The 14,889-nt window shown below is 37.8% G+C and overlaps 1 protein-coding gene across 1 annotated transcript in view; it reads right to left on the reverse strand.

The window, feature by feature from the left end:
• The window catches only part of ARFGEF3 (ARFGEF family member 3), a 202,821-nt gene that overhangs the window by 56,968 nt on the left and 130,964 nt on the right, over nt 1-14,889 (reverse strand). Inside the window, 2 exon segments of the mRNA XM_036767780.1 lie at nt 5,602-5,767; nt 6,950-7,116. Coding sequence (XP_036623675.1) covers nt 5,602-5,767; nt 6,950-7,116 — 333 coding nt within the window.

A 14,889-nucleotide genomic window follows, 5' to 3' on the forward strand; every position in this document is an offset into this window, starting at 1 on the left:
CACACATTAAGCAAATATTAAAGCTAGGACTAATAGCCATGTCTCCTGCTTCCAATTTAGTATTCTTTCCACTATACCTAACTGTGCCTCTATGTAAGATGTTAAACTCTGTCATTTACAGTAACACTGGTCTTAGGTTATTGTGAAAACAGGCAAAAAATGTTGTCTAATGATCACCATGCAAGCTCTTTGATAAAAGTCCCTCTCTGATACATTGTCACAATTAGCTACAATTATTAATAGTAAAAAAAAATCTGTAAGCTTGCTGCCATTGCTTCACATTTTATGTTATAAAAAGATAGGATCAAAGTCACTAAGTACCTTTTAATCACATTTCGATCCATCTCCCCTTCAGCACTTGAATATTGCTACAAACCACTCTCACAAGCCTTTCTACTGGCAGTTTTGCTAAGAGCACAGGCTTTGTTATCCCCATTTGAAGGTTAAAATCTCTACCACTGTTCAACCATTCAGATTCAGAGCTCCACAGTTCATTATCAATAACTGATGAATCAATTCACCAATCAGCAAACATTTAAGAAGTACGGACTATGTGCCAGGGATGGCAAAAGGTACTAGTCAGATAAAGAAAAAGGAGTTTCTGCCCTCAAAAAACTTATGTTTTTTTGGGATATATGCAAATAAACAAATACAAAATATATAAAAAAAGATACAAATTAATATTGGGAGTGGGGAAGATTAGCAACTAGGAATTAAGAAAGGTTTCTTGTAGGAGGTGACTCTTGAGCTAAGTTTGGAAGGAAGTTAGGGTTTCTAAGAGACAAAAGGGAGGAGGGAGTGTATTCTGGGCCTGACAAAGATATGGAGATAGGACATGGATTGTCATATGGAAAGAAAGTCTAGTTTGATCGGAACACGGAGCACATGAAGAGATAATCAGCTTCAAAAAATAGATTGGAACAGACTGTGAAAGACTTTCAATGATAAAGAGGCAAGAGGGAGTCACTGGAGATTTTTAAACAAGGAAGTGACATAAACCTGTGCTTTTGAAATATAGTTTTGGCTACTGTGTGGAGGCTGGATGTGAAAAAAGGAGACACTTGAGGCAGGGAAACCAAATGCGATAGTTTAGAGGACAGGTGATGAGGGCTTGAAAAAGTATGGTGGCCATGGGATTTGAGAAAAAGGGGTCAGGAGTAAAAGATATGGAGTCAGGGGACTTGATATAGGAGTAAGAAAGAGTGAAGCATCATGGAGCCATAGGAGGGGAGGGAGAGTGAAGAGTTTTGTGTCAAATATCTCTCATTGGTCTCAGAAGAATATACGCTACATATAATTAAAAAGCTTTCATCTTTATCTGAGTAACTTGGTATGACCAAAAAGCTGTTAGGTATAGATTGCATAATTAAAACAGAACCTCATTAAAACCTGTGTTCTTGACTTTTAATATTTTTTTACACTTGATCTGGGTCCTTGACTCTTCTACTGGATCTCAAATTTGGTTTGTCCATTCAAAAGTGAAAAAACTTATTTTTTTTCTAATTCTACTTTTGATATTATATATGCATATTCCAAACTAGTGTTCTCTTTCAATAAAGAAGAATTTACCTAATTTGTTTGGGGAATAAATTCTATTCTTTCCCCATGCATGTCCCCCCTCCCCAATTTGTTGTATTTCTGATGCTACCCTAGAAAGAAGAATAGATTTCTCTCACTATCATATCTAGTGACCTAGTAGAAATAATCTTGACTTCAATGCATTATAGAGAGGTGGGCAAGGAATATGTGGGCCAGAAATCAGGAACTGTGATCACTAATTTTTAGTCCTGTATCACACAGAAAATTTCTAACTACCATCTTTTATGTGAAATGACTCGGGCAAGTGATGAAAAATCTAACTGAGACTAAATTCCTTGCCCAACTGGTCATCTGTGGATTAACCAGGTTACATTAACCACTGGTTCCACATTTAGCGGCTGATGTGAAAACCACATTTATCTGGATCTAGGCAATGGACTCCTTGATTTATCAAGTGTACAAAGAGGGACATGAATTACAGAAGAAGGGAGGTCCAGACTCTAGTAGGAAATTTAAAACGGAGATCTTCTTGGGTTTTAGAGCCCTAGAATTATAGACTCATAGCTGAAAGGGACCTTAGAGGCCATCTAATCCAACCTCCTCCTTTTATAGACGAGTAAACTTGGATCCAGACAGATTAACTGACATGCCAAAGGCCATGCAGGTAGTTGTTGGCAGATCCAAAATTTGAACCCAAATCCTCTGATTCCAGATCTACATTCTTTCCTCTATACCACAATGCCTTCCAAGTCAGTTATGCACAGTTTTCTCTTCTGAAGTCTGCTAGTTTGGAGATTTAGTATAGTCAGTTCTTCCACAACAAGGGGATCCATAGACCTGTCCCACATTTGTTTTCAAATCTTTCCACGAGCATGAAACTAAAACAAAATAGGATACAAACCTAATTCGCTGCAACAGAGCTTATTCCCTACACAATTTCTGCTCAACTAACTCAATAACATTCTATTAAATAGTCCCTCAGAGCCATCATAAGTTATACAAATATTCAGTGTATTTTTAAAGAACATAAATTTGAAGGCAGAGTCCCTTTGTCTATTTCTTAAAGTAATATATGCAGATATGTGGAAGTAAATAATACTTGATATGCATATAAGGTCTTAACATTTGCATGGAACTTTACATATTTTACCTCAATTGATGCTCAAAATAACTCCATCAGGTAAGTACTACAAGTATTATTTATTATTCCCAATTTAGAGAAGAGGCAACTGAGGGTCAGAGAAGTCACTTAGCTTGTCCATGATCATATAACAGAAAGTGAAGGAGGTAGGATTCAAATCAAAATTCTCTCCTTATTCCAAAGCCTTATTTCCACTACATGATGAGGGCTATCATGAAAGATGAAAGATTGGATAATGATCAAAGACCTAACAAACACTGAAATTTAGGAATATGGGAAGATAAATAAAGGGATATTTCCCCAAAACCTCAATATCTTCAGTGTCTTACTCTATAATACTGAACAAATATCAAGCTATTGAAGCTAACTTCAAATCTTAAAAGGACATGTATAAAAGATGGAAGGACATGGCAAGAGATGGAGTCAGGTCTGTATAGCCAAAGAAAAATATGAGATATATAAGGAAGGCTAGAGGTCAGAATTAGCAAATGCTTGTGAAAAATGCTAAGGAACACAACAATGATTTTTGAAACCATGCTCCAGGTAAAGAGAACCAGGAAGGAACAGGTTCTGTGTTTTGGCTAGAAGGTGTAATACAAGCATACGACATAGAAAAGGCAACACCAATCAAAAGTTCAATTTTGCCTTCCTCTTATCTAACAAGGAAAATGATCTTCAGAATGAAAAGAATAGAGCCATCATGATAAATAGGAAATAGAGATGCAAGATAAGTGAAAAGATAGTCAGAAAGCACACAAATGATCTAAATTTTTCCCTTCTAGATTAGATGAATTACACCCCAGGGTATTGCTCATTAAACTAGTGACAACTGTCTCCAAGAAATGATGGAATATGGAAGAGATTCAAGAAGACTAGAGATTTGGGGGAAAGGATGGAAAGATAGGTTAAAACAACTACAATTATTCCTTTCACAATGGGAGCGGGGGGCTAGGGGTGCAGCACCCTGTGATCTGGAAAATCTGCATAAAATTTTTTGGTCCTCCCTTCGTACTGGAGAAGTCTGACTTCTTTTTCTTTTATGGGGTGTTTACAGTACTTTATTGTACAATTTAGGTTAAGTATTTAGTTGTAGGCTTTAGGTAGAACAATGTTAAGTAAAAATGCTATATGAAAAAGAAAATTTAAAAATATGGAATAGTACAGTAATTTCTTAAGCTGACCTATGTTATATCAAAACTGTGAGGGGCAAAGTTGAGATGTGGAAGGGATATTTGTATAATCCTTTATAATAAGCTAATGTTGATCCTCATATTGAGCATCAGCAAAATTCTAAAGCCATTTATTAAACAGACGGGTAGTGAGCAGGTAGAAAAGGAATCTATGTTCACTAAGGAGCCAACACAAATTCAATAAGCTGAAAGGGACTTTAGAGGCCATCTAGTCTGACCCCCTCATTTTACAACAAGTAAACTCAAATCCAGAGAGATTAAATGTAAAATCCTTCATTTAGGATAATATACCCATGGTAGAGTGTTGAATAGGAGGGACATGGCTACATGGGCATAAGAGGGGAAAAGGTAAGAAAAACAAAACAACTCAGGAGTTTTAATGGACAGGAAATCTAATATACAAGAACAGAATGATGTGCCTACCACAAATAAATAATAATCACATAAAAAATTAACAGATAAATAAACAAACCCCAATGTGAACTTAGCATTGTTAGTATCGTAGGACTATAGATTTAGAGCAGGAGACCTCAGAAGCCTTCTAGAGCAACCCACTCATATTATGGGTGAGGAAACAGACTCAGACCTGTCCCTTCAGAGACAGTAAGTATTAATGAGTATTGTGTTCAAAATAAAGGAGGACGAGCTGAATGGAGGGGATATGTACTAGAGAAGAAAAACTTAGTGGGATCATCAGACGTGCCTTAAAATATCTGAAGGGCTCTCATGTGAAGGAACAATAAAGCTTATTCAATGTAACTTTACAGGAAAGAACTAGAATCACCCAGTCAAAGTTAGAGAGAGGCACATTTTGTCTAAAAACTAAAGGCATTTTAAAATGAGTTGTGCTATGTTAAGAGCCAAATAGTTCTTTGTAACTTAAAAGTATTCAAGAAGGGGCAGGAGGATCACATAAGAGCCTGTCTTTAGTTCTTAACTAGGTCTGTTTCTGATTCTGCAGTTGTGGGACAATAAATGTGATAAGCACATCTTTCTAATGACCTCACTTGGATTTTAAAATAATTAAATTAATCACCAAATGGCATATACTTAAGGCAAAGATATTATGGTATTTACAATACCAATACTATTTATATATTATATTATATATACTATATTATTTATAATAACCATTATAATACAAAAACTCCATATATAATAAGCCATTATTATTATTTCAAATATAGCAGGGAAGAAAATTAAGAACCACTGGTTAAATGATATGGGAAACAAAACTGAAAGCAGCTAGCTATTCAATCACTCTGCATTACTGTCAAAATCCCATGAGCACCAAAGAATCTTAGAGCATGGAGCTTCCAGGAATGATTCTGGGATTTGTGCCCAAAGTACACTAACCTCCCTTTTGAAATAAGATCGATGGTTTTACATCAATAAGGAGCCAAAGAAGGACTTACCAAGTAGGGAACAGTGGGTACCACTATTAAAGTGAAGCAGAAACAGGAATGAAATGAAAAGGGACAGCTAACTGAAGGAGCCCACAACATTTTGACAATCAGAATACTGGTGAAGCTCCATATGCATACATACCTATTGACCTTGAATCACCCAACAATTGCTTGTACTCAAATCTATCAGCTGATATTAAGTTTTTGTGGATGTCCTTTGAAAATTTGTTAGAAAAGCTCTAGAATCCCTGGAGTGGATTCTGGAAAAGAAGGCATTCTCTCACTAACAAACACTTAAAAAAATACAATGTAATGAGTCACTGACCAGTTAGCATGGTGATGAGGGGAAGGCTGTGCTCTTCGGGACTTCCCCAATATCCTGCTTCACCAAGCATGTTCCTATCAAGCACTTGATGGTAAAGTTCTTCAATCCAAGCTTGAGAGAAAACCATCAGCACCCCACTGGTTTGGACCTGCTTCATAAACTCTTTCTATGGAGACAGATTATGTTAGTCAATGATAAGAGTACAACCTTCAACAACGTGTTGAGTCCCAAACTCTTTCACTTCCCCCTTCCAGGTGCCCCTTTATTGCCCCATGGTCAGTAAACCTAATTCACTTTAGAAGTTCTGGGAAGACAGTCAGATCAAAGCTATTATAATCCTCATGATGCCCATTCTTCTATGTAAAATATTTTAAATGCCTAAATAAGCATATTTCTGGGGGAATGCAAGGATTCTTATGTTTGATATATTTATTGCTTGGTATATGAACCATTTAGTGATACCATGATACAATTTATAGCTTCCTTTTTTCATCACCTGCCTAACTGGTGATAGGGAAGGAATTTACTATCTGGAAACTTAATAGCCTGATTGAATAAATATGTACCCAAGAGCACTTATATTTATGAAAGAACTGCTCACCTATATACCCCTGAAGATGTTTGTCGTAGGTGAACAGAAAAATGAGACTTGATTTCTTGTAAGTTTCTACTCATATATCAGTTCCATGGGTTTCTGTTCAGTACTTGTTCTGCTGGTATTGTTTTCCCCTCTACTAAGGCTACTGGTGGTAACACCTATCTTAGAGGGATCCAACCAACAGGTAAAAAAAATTATCTTTCTTACTCTGTACTCTGTGGCAGGCATTTTACTATCTGTTATTAAGTAAGCTAGCTCAGCCTGTGGACAAATATTGATCTAGGTACCATTTTGAAATCAAGAAAAACTTTCTATAGCGTTTGTGTGCCCAGGTTATCCTTTTCACATGAATATGTGTGCCTATATATTCACATGGATATATATGTAACCAAAACTGGTCCCCTGTGCACCGCCTGATGCAAGTTAACAAGCTTTTGAACTGAATAATAATACATATATGGGTATTTAATAACAGCATTTGGTGAAATTACTGGGCTATCCGTCTAACTGACTCTAAATAGTCACTGCTCTTCAAACACTGAGACAGGCTGCATAGTGAGTATGTCTGTAACTTAACAACATGGATGTCTTTCCAGCCTCTAAATTCCTAAGAGGCAATGGGAATGCCAAGGCAGCACGGCATGGTGTGTGTAGAGCCTCTTCCTACGTATGACTAACACTTGCCTTCACGGCTGAGTGCCCGCCCACTTAAGCGTACACAGAGTGTCCTGCTTGAGACTCCATGCTCACCAACATGACAGGTGCAAGTGTTGGCTTCTTTCTGTAGTAATCACCATTGGACAGCTTCAGATTGAGCAGGAGAGTGTAGTGTGAGACCATGTAGAGACTGTCCGCATTCATTAGGATTTGAAAGCTGAGGCTGTTGGTGCTGTCAAATCCAGGAGAGTGAATCATACCTAACAGAAAGACAGAAAGAGTCTCCAGGGGCCACAGACAAATCATTTAGGTAGGATTCCATTAGAGAGAAGCATGAGCCAGCTCTGGAGATGGAAAATTCATGCATTCTAAGACATTACTGGGAAATGAGAACTGGGGCAAAGAAATTTGACTAGGACCCTATTTCTTCCCTTCCTGATTCCTTTCCCCAAAGATAATAATAATAATAATAGTAATAAATGAAACAATCTGATTACATTTGAGTTATTTCCTTCTGTAGGACTGGTGCTTTACAGAGGTAGCTAGTTAGCATAGTAGATTGAGCAATGGACTTAGATTCAGGAAGATTTAGGTTCAGATTCCATCTCAGATACTTGTTAGTTGTGTGACCCTGGCCAAGTCACATAACCTCTTTCAGACTCAGTTTCCTCATCCATAAGATGGAGATAATAGCACCTACCTCATGAGATTGTTGTGAAGATCAAATGAGATAATATATGCAAAGAACTCTGCAAACTTTAAAATGCTATAGAAACACTAGCTATTACTATTATATACATTTGCTACAGACTGTACTCACATTCTACAGATAGGAAAATTGAGCCAAACAAAGGGCTCCTTGCTTGTCCAAGGGGTAGTAATAGTTGTTATTTACATGGTGCATTAAGGTTTGCAAAGTGCTTTCCTTAGAAGGTAGGGAGTGCATTATCCTCATTTTACAAGTAGGGAAACTGAGACTGCAAGGGGTCAAATGATTACCTCATGACCTCAGAGCTGATAAATTTGGGAGCCAGGATGTGAATTCTCTTGACTTATATGAGTATTCATGTGAGTCTTATACTGTATTTATCCCATAAAACATACTGTCGTACACAACTTAACTAGAAGTGGTGTCAGAAACTAAACCCTGGTCTCCTTTCTCTCTATATCAACTTCCTCATGGGGTCGAGGTTCAAATGAGATAATATTTGTAAAACTCTTAGCAGGCGCCGTGAGCCTGGCACACGTAGACACTTAAGTACTTATTCCCTTCCTTTTCCCTCTCACTCAGCCTGGTGTCACATTCTCCATTTTGCCTTATTGTTTTGACACCACAGAAATGTTTGGGCTGACATGGATGTGGTTGGAATATGATTGAAAGGAAAAAGCATGGGCTCTAGAATCCAAGGATCTGGATGTGAATCACTGCTCTACTGCTTATTTCCTACATGACCTTGGGCAAATCACTTAATTTTTCCTGGACCTCAGTTTCTTCATATGTAAAATGGGGGGTTTTGACTACATCATTTCTAAAGTCTCTTTCAGCTCTAAACTTATATTCCTAGAATACGGAATGAAAAATGGATAGTTAGATACACAGATAGATATAGATAGATAGATAGATAGATAGATAGATAGATAGATAGATAGAAATAGAGAGATAGAGATGGATGGGTAGATAGAAATAGAGAGAGATAGAGAGAAAGAGATGGATGGATAGATAGATAAATATGGATGGATAGATAGATTGATAGATAGAAGGATAGATAGATAGATGGATGAATAGATTGATAGATGGATGGATGGATAGATAGATAGATAGATAAACAAACAGACTCTGGCCATCATTCTCTACAACATATATATTTCATACATAATTTTAAATCTTTTTTTTTCCAGAATCTCCAAGTTAATTTGTAAGAACAAAAGGTGGCACCTAGATAGTCTATTTTCAATTATTTTTTTAGAGGCATCCTAGCAGAGTAGACAGAGCTGGCCTCAGATTCAGAAAGATTTGAGTTTTTCAAGGAGTTTTTCATTTTTCAAGGAGTGTCTAAGTTTAGGAAATAGTAATGTACACACATTGATCAGTGAGATGGTCTAAAGCTTTTAAGCTGGGTGGGATTTTTGCAATTCTCTGGGCCATGCAAAGTGCAGGGATACCTATTTCTGTTTAACAACTTGGAAGAGCATATTGATGGTGCAATTACTACACTACAATACATTATTTGTGACATAAGACACAGGAAAAAAATCCTATAATTGGCTTAGCTATTAGACACTAACAAAAAATGGTTGAATTCAAGAGCAAGTAATTGAGTGTGTTTTGAAAGACTGCGCAGATGCTCAGTTAATGAAAAATAAGAAGGCAACCAATGTATTTACTTGGACTCGTGTAAAACTTAATGGGGGTAAATGACACTGAAGCACAATGTCATTAGCACAGAGAGAGATAGATAAACCACTGGAAGGCATCACTGATCATCAGTAGTGACAATCGGTCAGACTGGTTATAAGCAACTTGTTGATAAATTATGTCTATTTTTATGTAGGGCAGGTTGATTAATATTCAAGTTATGAAACTCTTTCAGCCAGCTCACAAGAATGGAACAAAACCGGGTATAAGGAAGATTTTGCCTCAGGGAAAATGGCAATCTGCTTGATTTTCAGATTCATCTCAGAAGTAATAAATCCCATACTTGCTTATAATTATGTGAAAAATGTGCTCTTATAAGAAAATGTATGCCATAAGAAGTCCCTAGGCAATAGAATAGAACAGTCTCATACTCTTGCTTGCTACGTGCTATCTACTAGCAAGTTATCAAAATTGGACGGACACAATAGTCAGAACCATAGCCTATAACATCTTGGTAATTGACTTTTTCCTTCTTTGAGTAACTAGCTACCTGTTTGTTTTTGTTCCCCTTCTCCTTTTTCATTCTGATTCTTTCCTTCATCTCCTCCCACCCCTACCCCAACTGCAACCAATCTCTGGTTCAATTAATATATCATGCTTCATCATGGAGCTATAACAACAAGGTGAGTTCTCTCAATGATGTTATCCTATTCCCTGCATTTAACAATTGAAACATTTTGCTTGGCAACAGATTTCTTTACATAAGACCTAGCATCTAATTATAGTTTTAATGACATATGGGATGGATTTTTTTTAATTAAGGACTTTCTGCTGACACCTACACATCAGAAATTGGAAAAACACACAAATTCATGTTGTGTTATCAATTTCCTATCCATCATTATCTGTTTCTTTCTCTCCTGTATAAAATCACTCTGTAAGTTTTAGGATTTCTTAAACAGGGTCTGCTAAACTTAAAGCAGGTCCATAAAATAAAAGCAAGCAGCTCAGAGAACCTGGAAAAGCTCCATGTAGAAGGTGGCAATTGAGTTGTATGGAAAGCAACTGGGGGTTCTGAGAGGAAGAGGTGAGGATGGAGTACATTCTAGGTAAGAGTGCACAGCTAGTGCAAAGGGGCAGAGATGGGAGATGCGGCATCACGTGTAACAAATTACAAGAAAACCACCCTTGCTAAACCACACAGTGTGTGAAGAGGAGTAATGTGTGATAATACTGGAAAGACAGGAAGAGGCCAGGTGGCAAAGGGCTTAAATGCCAAACAAAGAAGTCTGTATTTCATCCAGGAGGTAATAGGGAGTCCCTGGAGTTTATTGAGCAAGAGAGTGACCTTGCTAGATGTGGGCTTTAGAGAGATCACTTTGGCAGCTGTGCGCAACGTGGTTTGTACAATGATTTCAAAGTCTGGACTCTTCTTTTGAAATAAAATGGCAGTCATATTTAGAGCAAGGGCTTTTCTTTCTTCCCCCCACCCAACCCCACTTTAGCAAAAAGAGGGTTGATTCTTTAGACTCTAAAGGCTAACGTTCTTTAAACATTATCATTGTGATCCCTGTTTGCCAAGTAGCTATTAATCTGACCTGCTACTGGCGGCTTTTCATTTTAATAGCTTTCAGAAGAACAGAAATATCTAGCATTTAGGATTCTGAGAAGGCGGCTAACTACTTGTTCTGATATTATTTTCAGATGCAAAGTACTTGTCTGAGAGGAGGTTATATTTATGGTGTCCATTTGTCCTACAAAATCTGGGACATTTCTGATTTCAAGAAAAAGAAGTGTACATTTAACAAGATTTTCCAAAAGGAATGTTCTTTATCAGAATGTGTATCCTAATTTTAGGTTTGGAAAATAGGGTCATCATATGTATAACAGTAAATGTTTATCTGTATGTATGTCTTTGACTTCAGAGAGAAAAAAGAAGGTCATATAAACAGTAGGGAACACTCACATGGTCTGACTAAGGTGAACTGCTATTCTGAAAACAATGTATGTGATGTCATGTTCATTTTCTGATCAAGCTATATGGAAAAGAAGACTGGACCAATAGTGAGGAGACCTGGTTTCTATTTCTGCATAGACTATTAACTTTCTGTGTGACACTGAGTAAGTCACTTGACCTTTACAGATCCTGAGACTTTAAAAGGAAGGGGTTGAAATAGATAAGCATTTCTCAAAGTATGGTCAGAGGACTGCTGGGTGGGGGGAGGGCAGTTCATAATACCCTTTCCGAAGACTCTTGAGGTAAAAACTCAGAATGTTATCTGCCTATTCAATATTCTTCCCTTTTCCAACTACATATTTCCATGAAGCTTTTTTTCCCACACTCTTCAACTCAAACATATCACTACAGATTAAATGTAGGAGCCGATATGAGACCAAATAGTTTGAGAGCTGCTTAATTAGTTGATCTCCAGGGTCTTTTCAACATCCAAAACTCAATGGCACTACTACTGTGGAATGCCTGTATCAATAGTCATTGTCATTCAGGACTGACATATAAATTAGCTTATTGTGAACAGGACTCCCAAATAACTCTACATTTTGCAAATTATTATCAACAATGGTTAAGGAAAAGGTATTAAGCCCTGAAGGACATATGGATTGACAACCTGGCAGTTGGTTCCACCCAACTTTAGTGCTTTTTATAACCCTGCAACTCTAGGTTTCTTTATTTAAGTTTATAATTATGCATAACATTTTATGCTATGCAAAGTGCCTTGAGTAAAACAGGCTTCTTGGCAGGTACGACTCTGAAATCCTGGCAGTTTTTCTGCATGATACCAAGTTTTGAGAGATGTGATCAGGCTGCACACACAATTCTGTCTCAACCCCACCTCAAAATCCCCAAACAGTAACCACTTAGCTCTTTTGGTGCCCATTGCAGATGGCCAATGAACATGTGTTTTGAATTAATTTGAAAGGCAAACCATATATCCAGGTGTAAATTTGGCTCATCATTTTTCAAATCATTATGCTCAGATTACATTTCCTAAGTATGATAGCTGGCTTTCTATGATCATTTCCACTCTGCCTAGTTTTTTTCAACTCCAGGGAACAAGATACCCCTCCCAGGTTAAACTCATTACCTCTAATACTATGCTACTCACTCAAGCCTTGACTGACAACATCTCCCTCAGCCTCTTCTCCCCTCTGATTGGAGGGCTAAAGGGTACAAACCTCTCCCAATGCCTTCTTTTAGAGAGGGCAGAAATGGGAATTTTGGGTTCATGACACTCAGTATCTGTTTCCCTGACTGGTTTTTTCAACTCCACATGACAAGATACCCCTGTGCTAGGTACCCCTGGCATTGCTTCCTTCCCCTCTTTCTGTTCTCCTTTTGTGTGCTGTCTCTCCCTGCCCCCCCCATTAGATTGTAAGCTCCTTGAGGGCAGGGACTGTTTTTCTATTTATTAATTGTATCTCCACTGCTATGGCCCAGAGTGCCTGCCCCATAGAAGGTACTTAATAGACATTTACTGAACTGGACTTTTATTCTTCTTATGAAGGACTCTCATGTGAAAGACATATTAGACTTGTTTTGCTTGGCCTTCCAGTCTAGAAATAGTAGCAGTGAGTGGGAGCTGCAGCCATGGAGATTTTGACCTGATGTAAGGAATAGCGTCCTAAGAACTGGAGTTGACCAAAACAAACAATGGGAGGTAGTGGGTTCCCCTTGTTCAAACAGAAACTGAACATTAGTTGGGGGTGTCATAAAGAAGATCATGGGACAAAAGGCCTCTGATGTCCCCTCCAAATAGATTCAGTTTCTTAGGAAACAAAGAAGAGACTCCTACTAAATCAATACTTCATTGACTCAGCATCATTTAAAAAGGAGAACTACAACAAGAGCATATCCCAGACATCCCTTTGCACCATGGAAAATCCTACATTTTATCTCTTTTGACGGCAATCTTTATGTTCTTTGGCTTCTTAAACAGAATGAACCAAAAGTACCTTAATATATTTTTAGTGACTTGAGGCCACTCTTATAAATATTTCCAGACATTTCAAATAGCTGACTACAGCTCCCGTGTCATCGGTGGCCAGCCTCTTCTCAGCTTTCTTATTCAGAGGTAACACTTAGCAACCTGTCTATCCATCTCAGGATTTCAAGACTTCAGGCCAATGACAAATCATTCCTATTAAAAAGATGTTGAAGATCCCTTGATTAAATGGCTCCAGGCTGCCATGCTTTTATCATTCTTATGGTTGGTTTCTGACTCTTTGCTCCATGTTAGGCTGCCAAATGTCCCTTCTTACTTGTGCCAAGCATCTACTCCTAGCAGGACCACTCCCTTTGACTTTACTGCCTCTGATTTTGGTCGGCTGAGAAATCAATTATTAGTATTAGTACTGTATGAATACAAGAGTGGACTCTGAATAGAGACTTGAGAGAGGATAATGAAGGCTGGTGAACTGTGTAATAGCTAGTTTAGCTGCCTTTTATCCTTCCTTTCAAGTTTGTGTTCCAGATGGTGGAGTAGGGCAGAAGTATAACTGGCTTCTGGATTATTGAATGGCCAGTACTCATTTATTCATTTATTCATCTTTTACAGCTGAGTTTCTTTATTTGCTAAGGTACACCATTACTTTCACTTGGTTGTAAATGACCTACCAAAGCATAAAACAGATAGAACAGAGGGTACGTGGACTAAAATGAGGCAGCTAGGTGGCTCAGTGGATAGGGTGCCATGCCTGGAGTTGGGAAGACCTGAGTTCAAATGCAGCTTTAGATACTTACTACCTGGTGTGACCCTTGGTAAGTCACTTAACTTCTGTTTGTCTTAATCCACTGGAGAAGGAAATGGCAAACCATTCCAGTATCTTTGCAAAGAAAACCCCATGGACAGTGTGGTCCATGGGGTCATGAAGAGTTGGACACGACTGAACAACAACATGGACTAAAGCATATAGCTGCAAATTAAAATCACTTTGCTAATGGAAATCTGATTTCTTGATTCCGTTAGGGATTCGGCTAAGTTCAATCAGGAATGTTTGAACTTGTTTAGTGATAAACCAGCTGTGCAAATTATATATACTTTGAAGGATAAGATACTTAGGGGCTAACAGAGTAAGACTTTGCATGGAAATGAAAAATCCAACCCACCCTCTGCAGTTGGAGAGTGATATCACAAAAGGAGTAAGAAATGATCCAATTTAAAACTACATGAACTCTAAGAACTGTGAAAGAATGAATTCACACTCAAATGGTCCTATGAGATTGTGATAGATTTGTGTGGCAGAGCAGTAGTTTGCTAAGAAATTATTTGGGTCTTACTAACTTTGCTTTGCATAGATTCTATAGGTGCAAGTACATGCCTGTGTTTAAGAAACATGTGCTGAAGATAATAAGGCCAATATTGAAATAATGTGACAATAGAAAATGAACTTTTAAGGAAAAATATGTGAATATATAGTTAAGGACTTTTTTATCCTAAAAAGAAGGGGTATATTCCTTTTCCAGGAAGCATGTCAAGATAGAAAGAAGGCCTTCTTCTCGCCTAAAGATGTTCTCTCCTAAAAGTGAAGCCGGGGTGGTGGGAAAAGGAGAAGGGTAGTAATGAGAGACCACTCAGTAGTACTAGCAAACCAAGTCCTGAAGTTTGCTAGAAGAAAAAACAGTGGGTTCCTCAAGGTGCTGTAATAGGTCTAGGGCCTC

This window comes from Trichosurus vulpecula, chromosome 7 (genome assembly GCF_011100635.1).
Source record: "Trichosurus vulpecula isolate mTriVul1 chromosome 7, mTriVul1.pri, whole genome shotgun sequence".
NCBI classification, from domain to species: Eukaryota; Metazoa; Chordata; class Mammalia; order Diprotodontia; family Phalangeridae; genus Trichosurus; species Trichosurus vulpecula.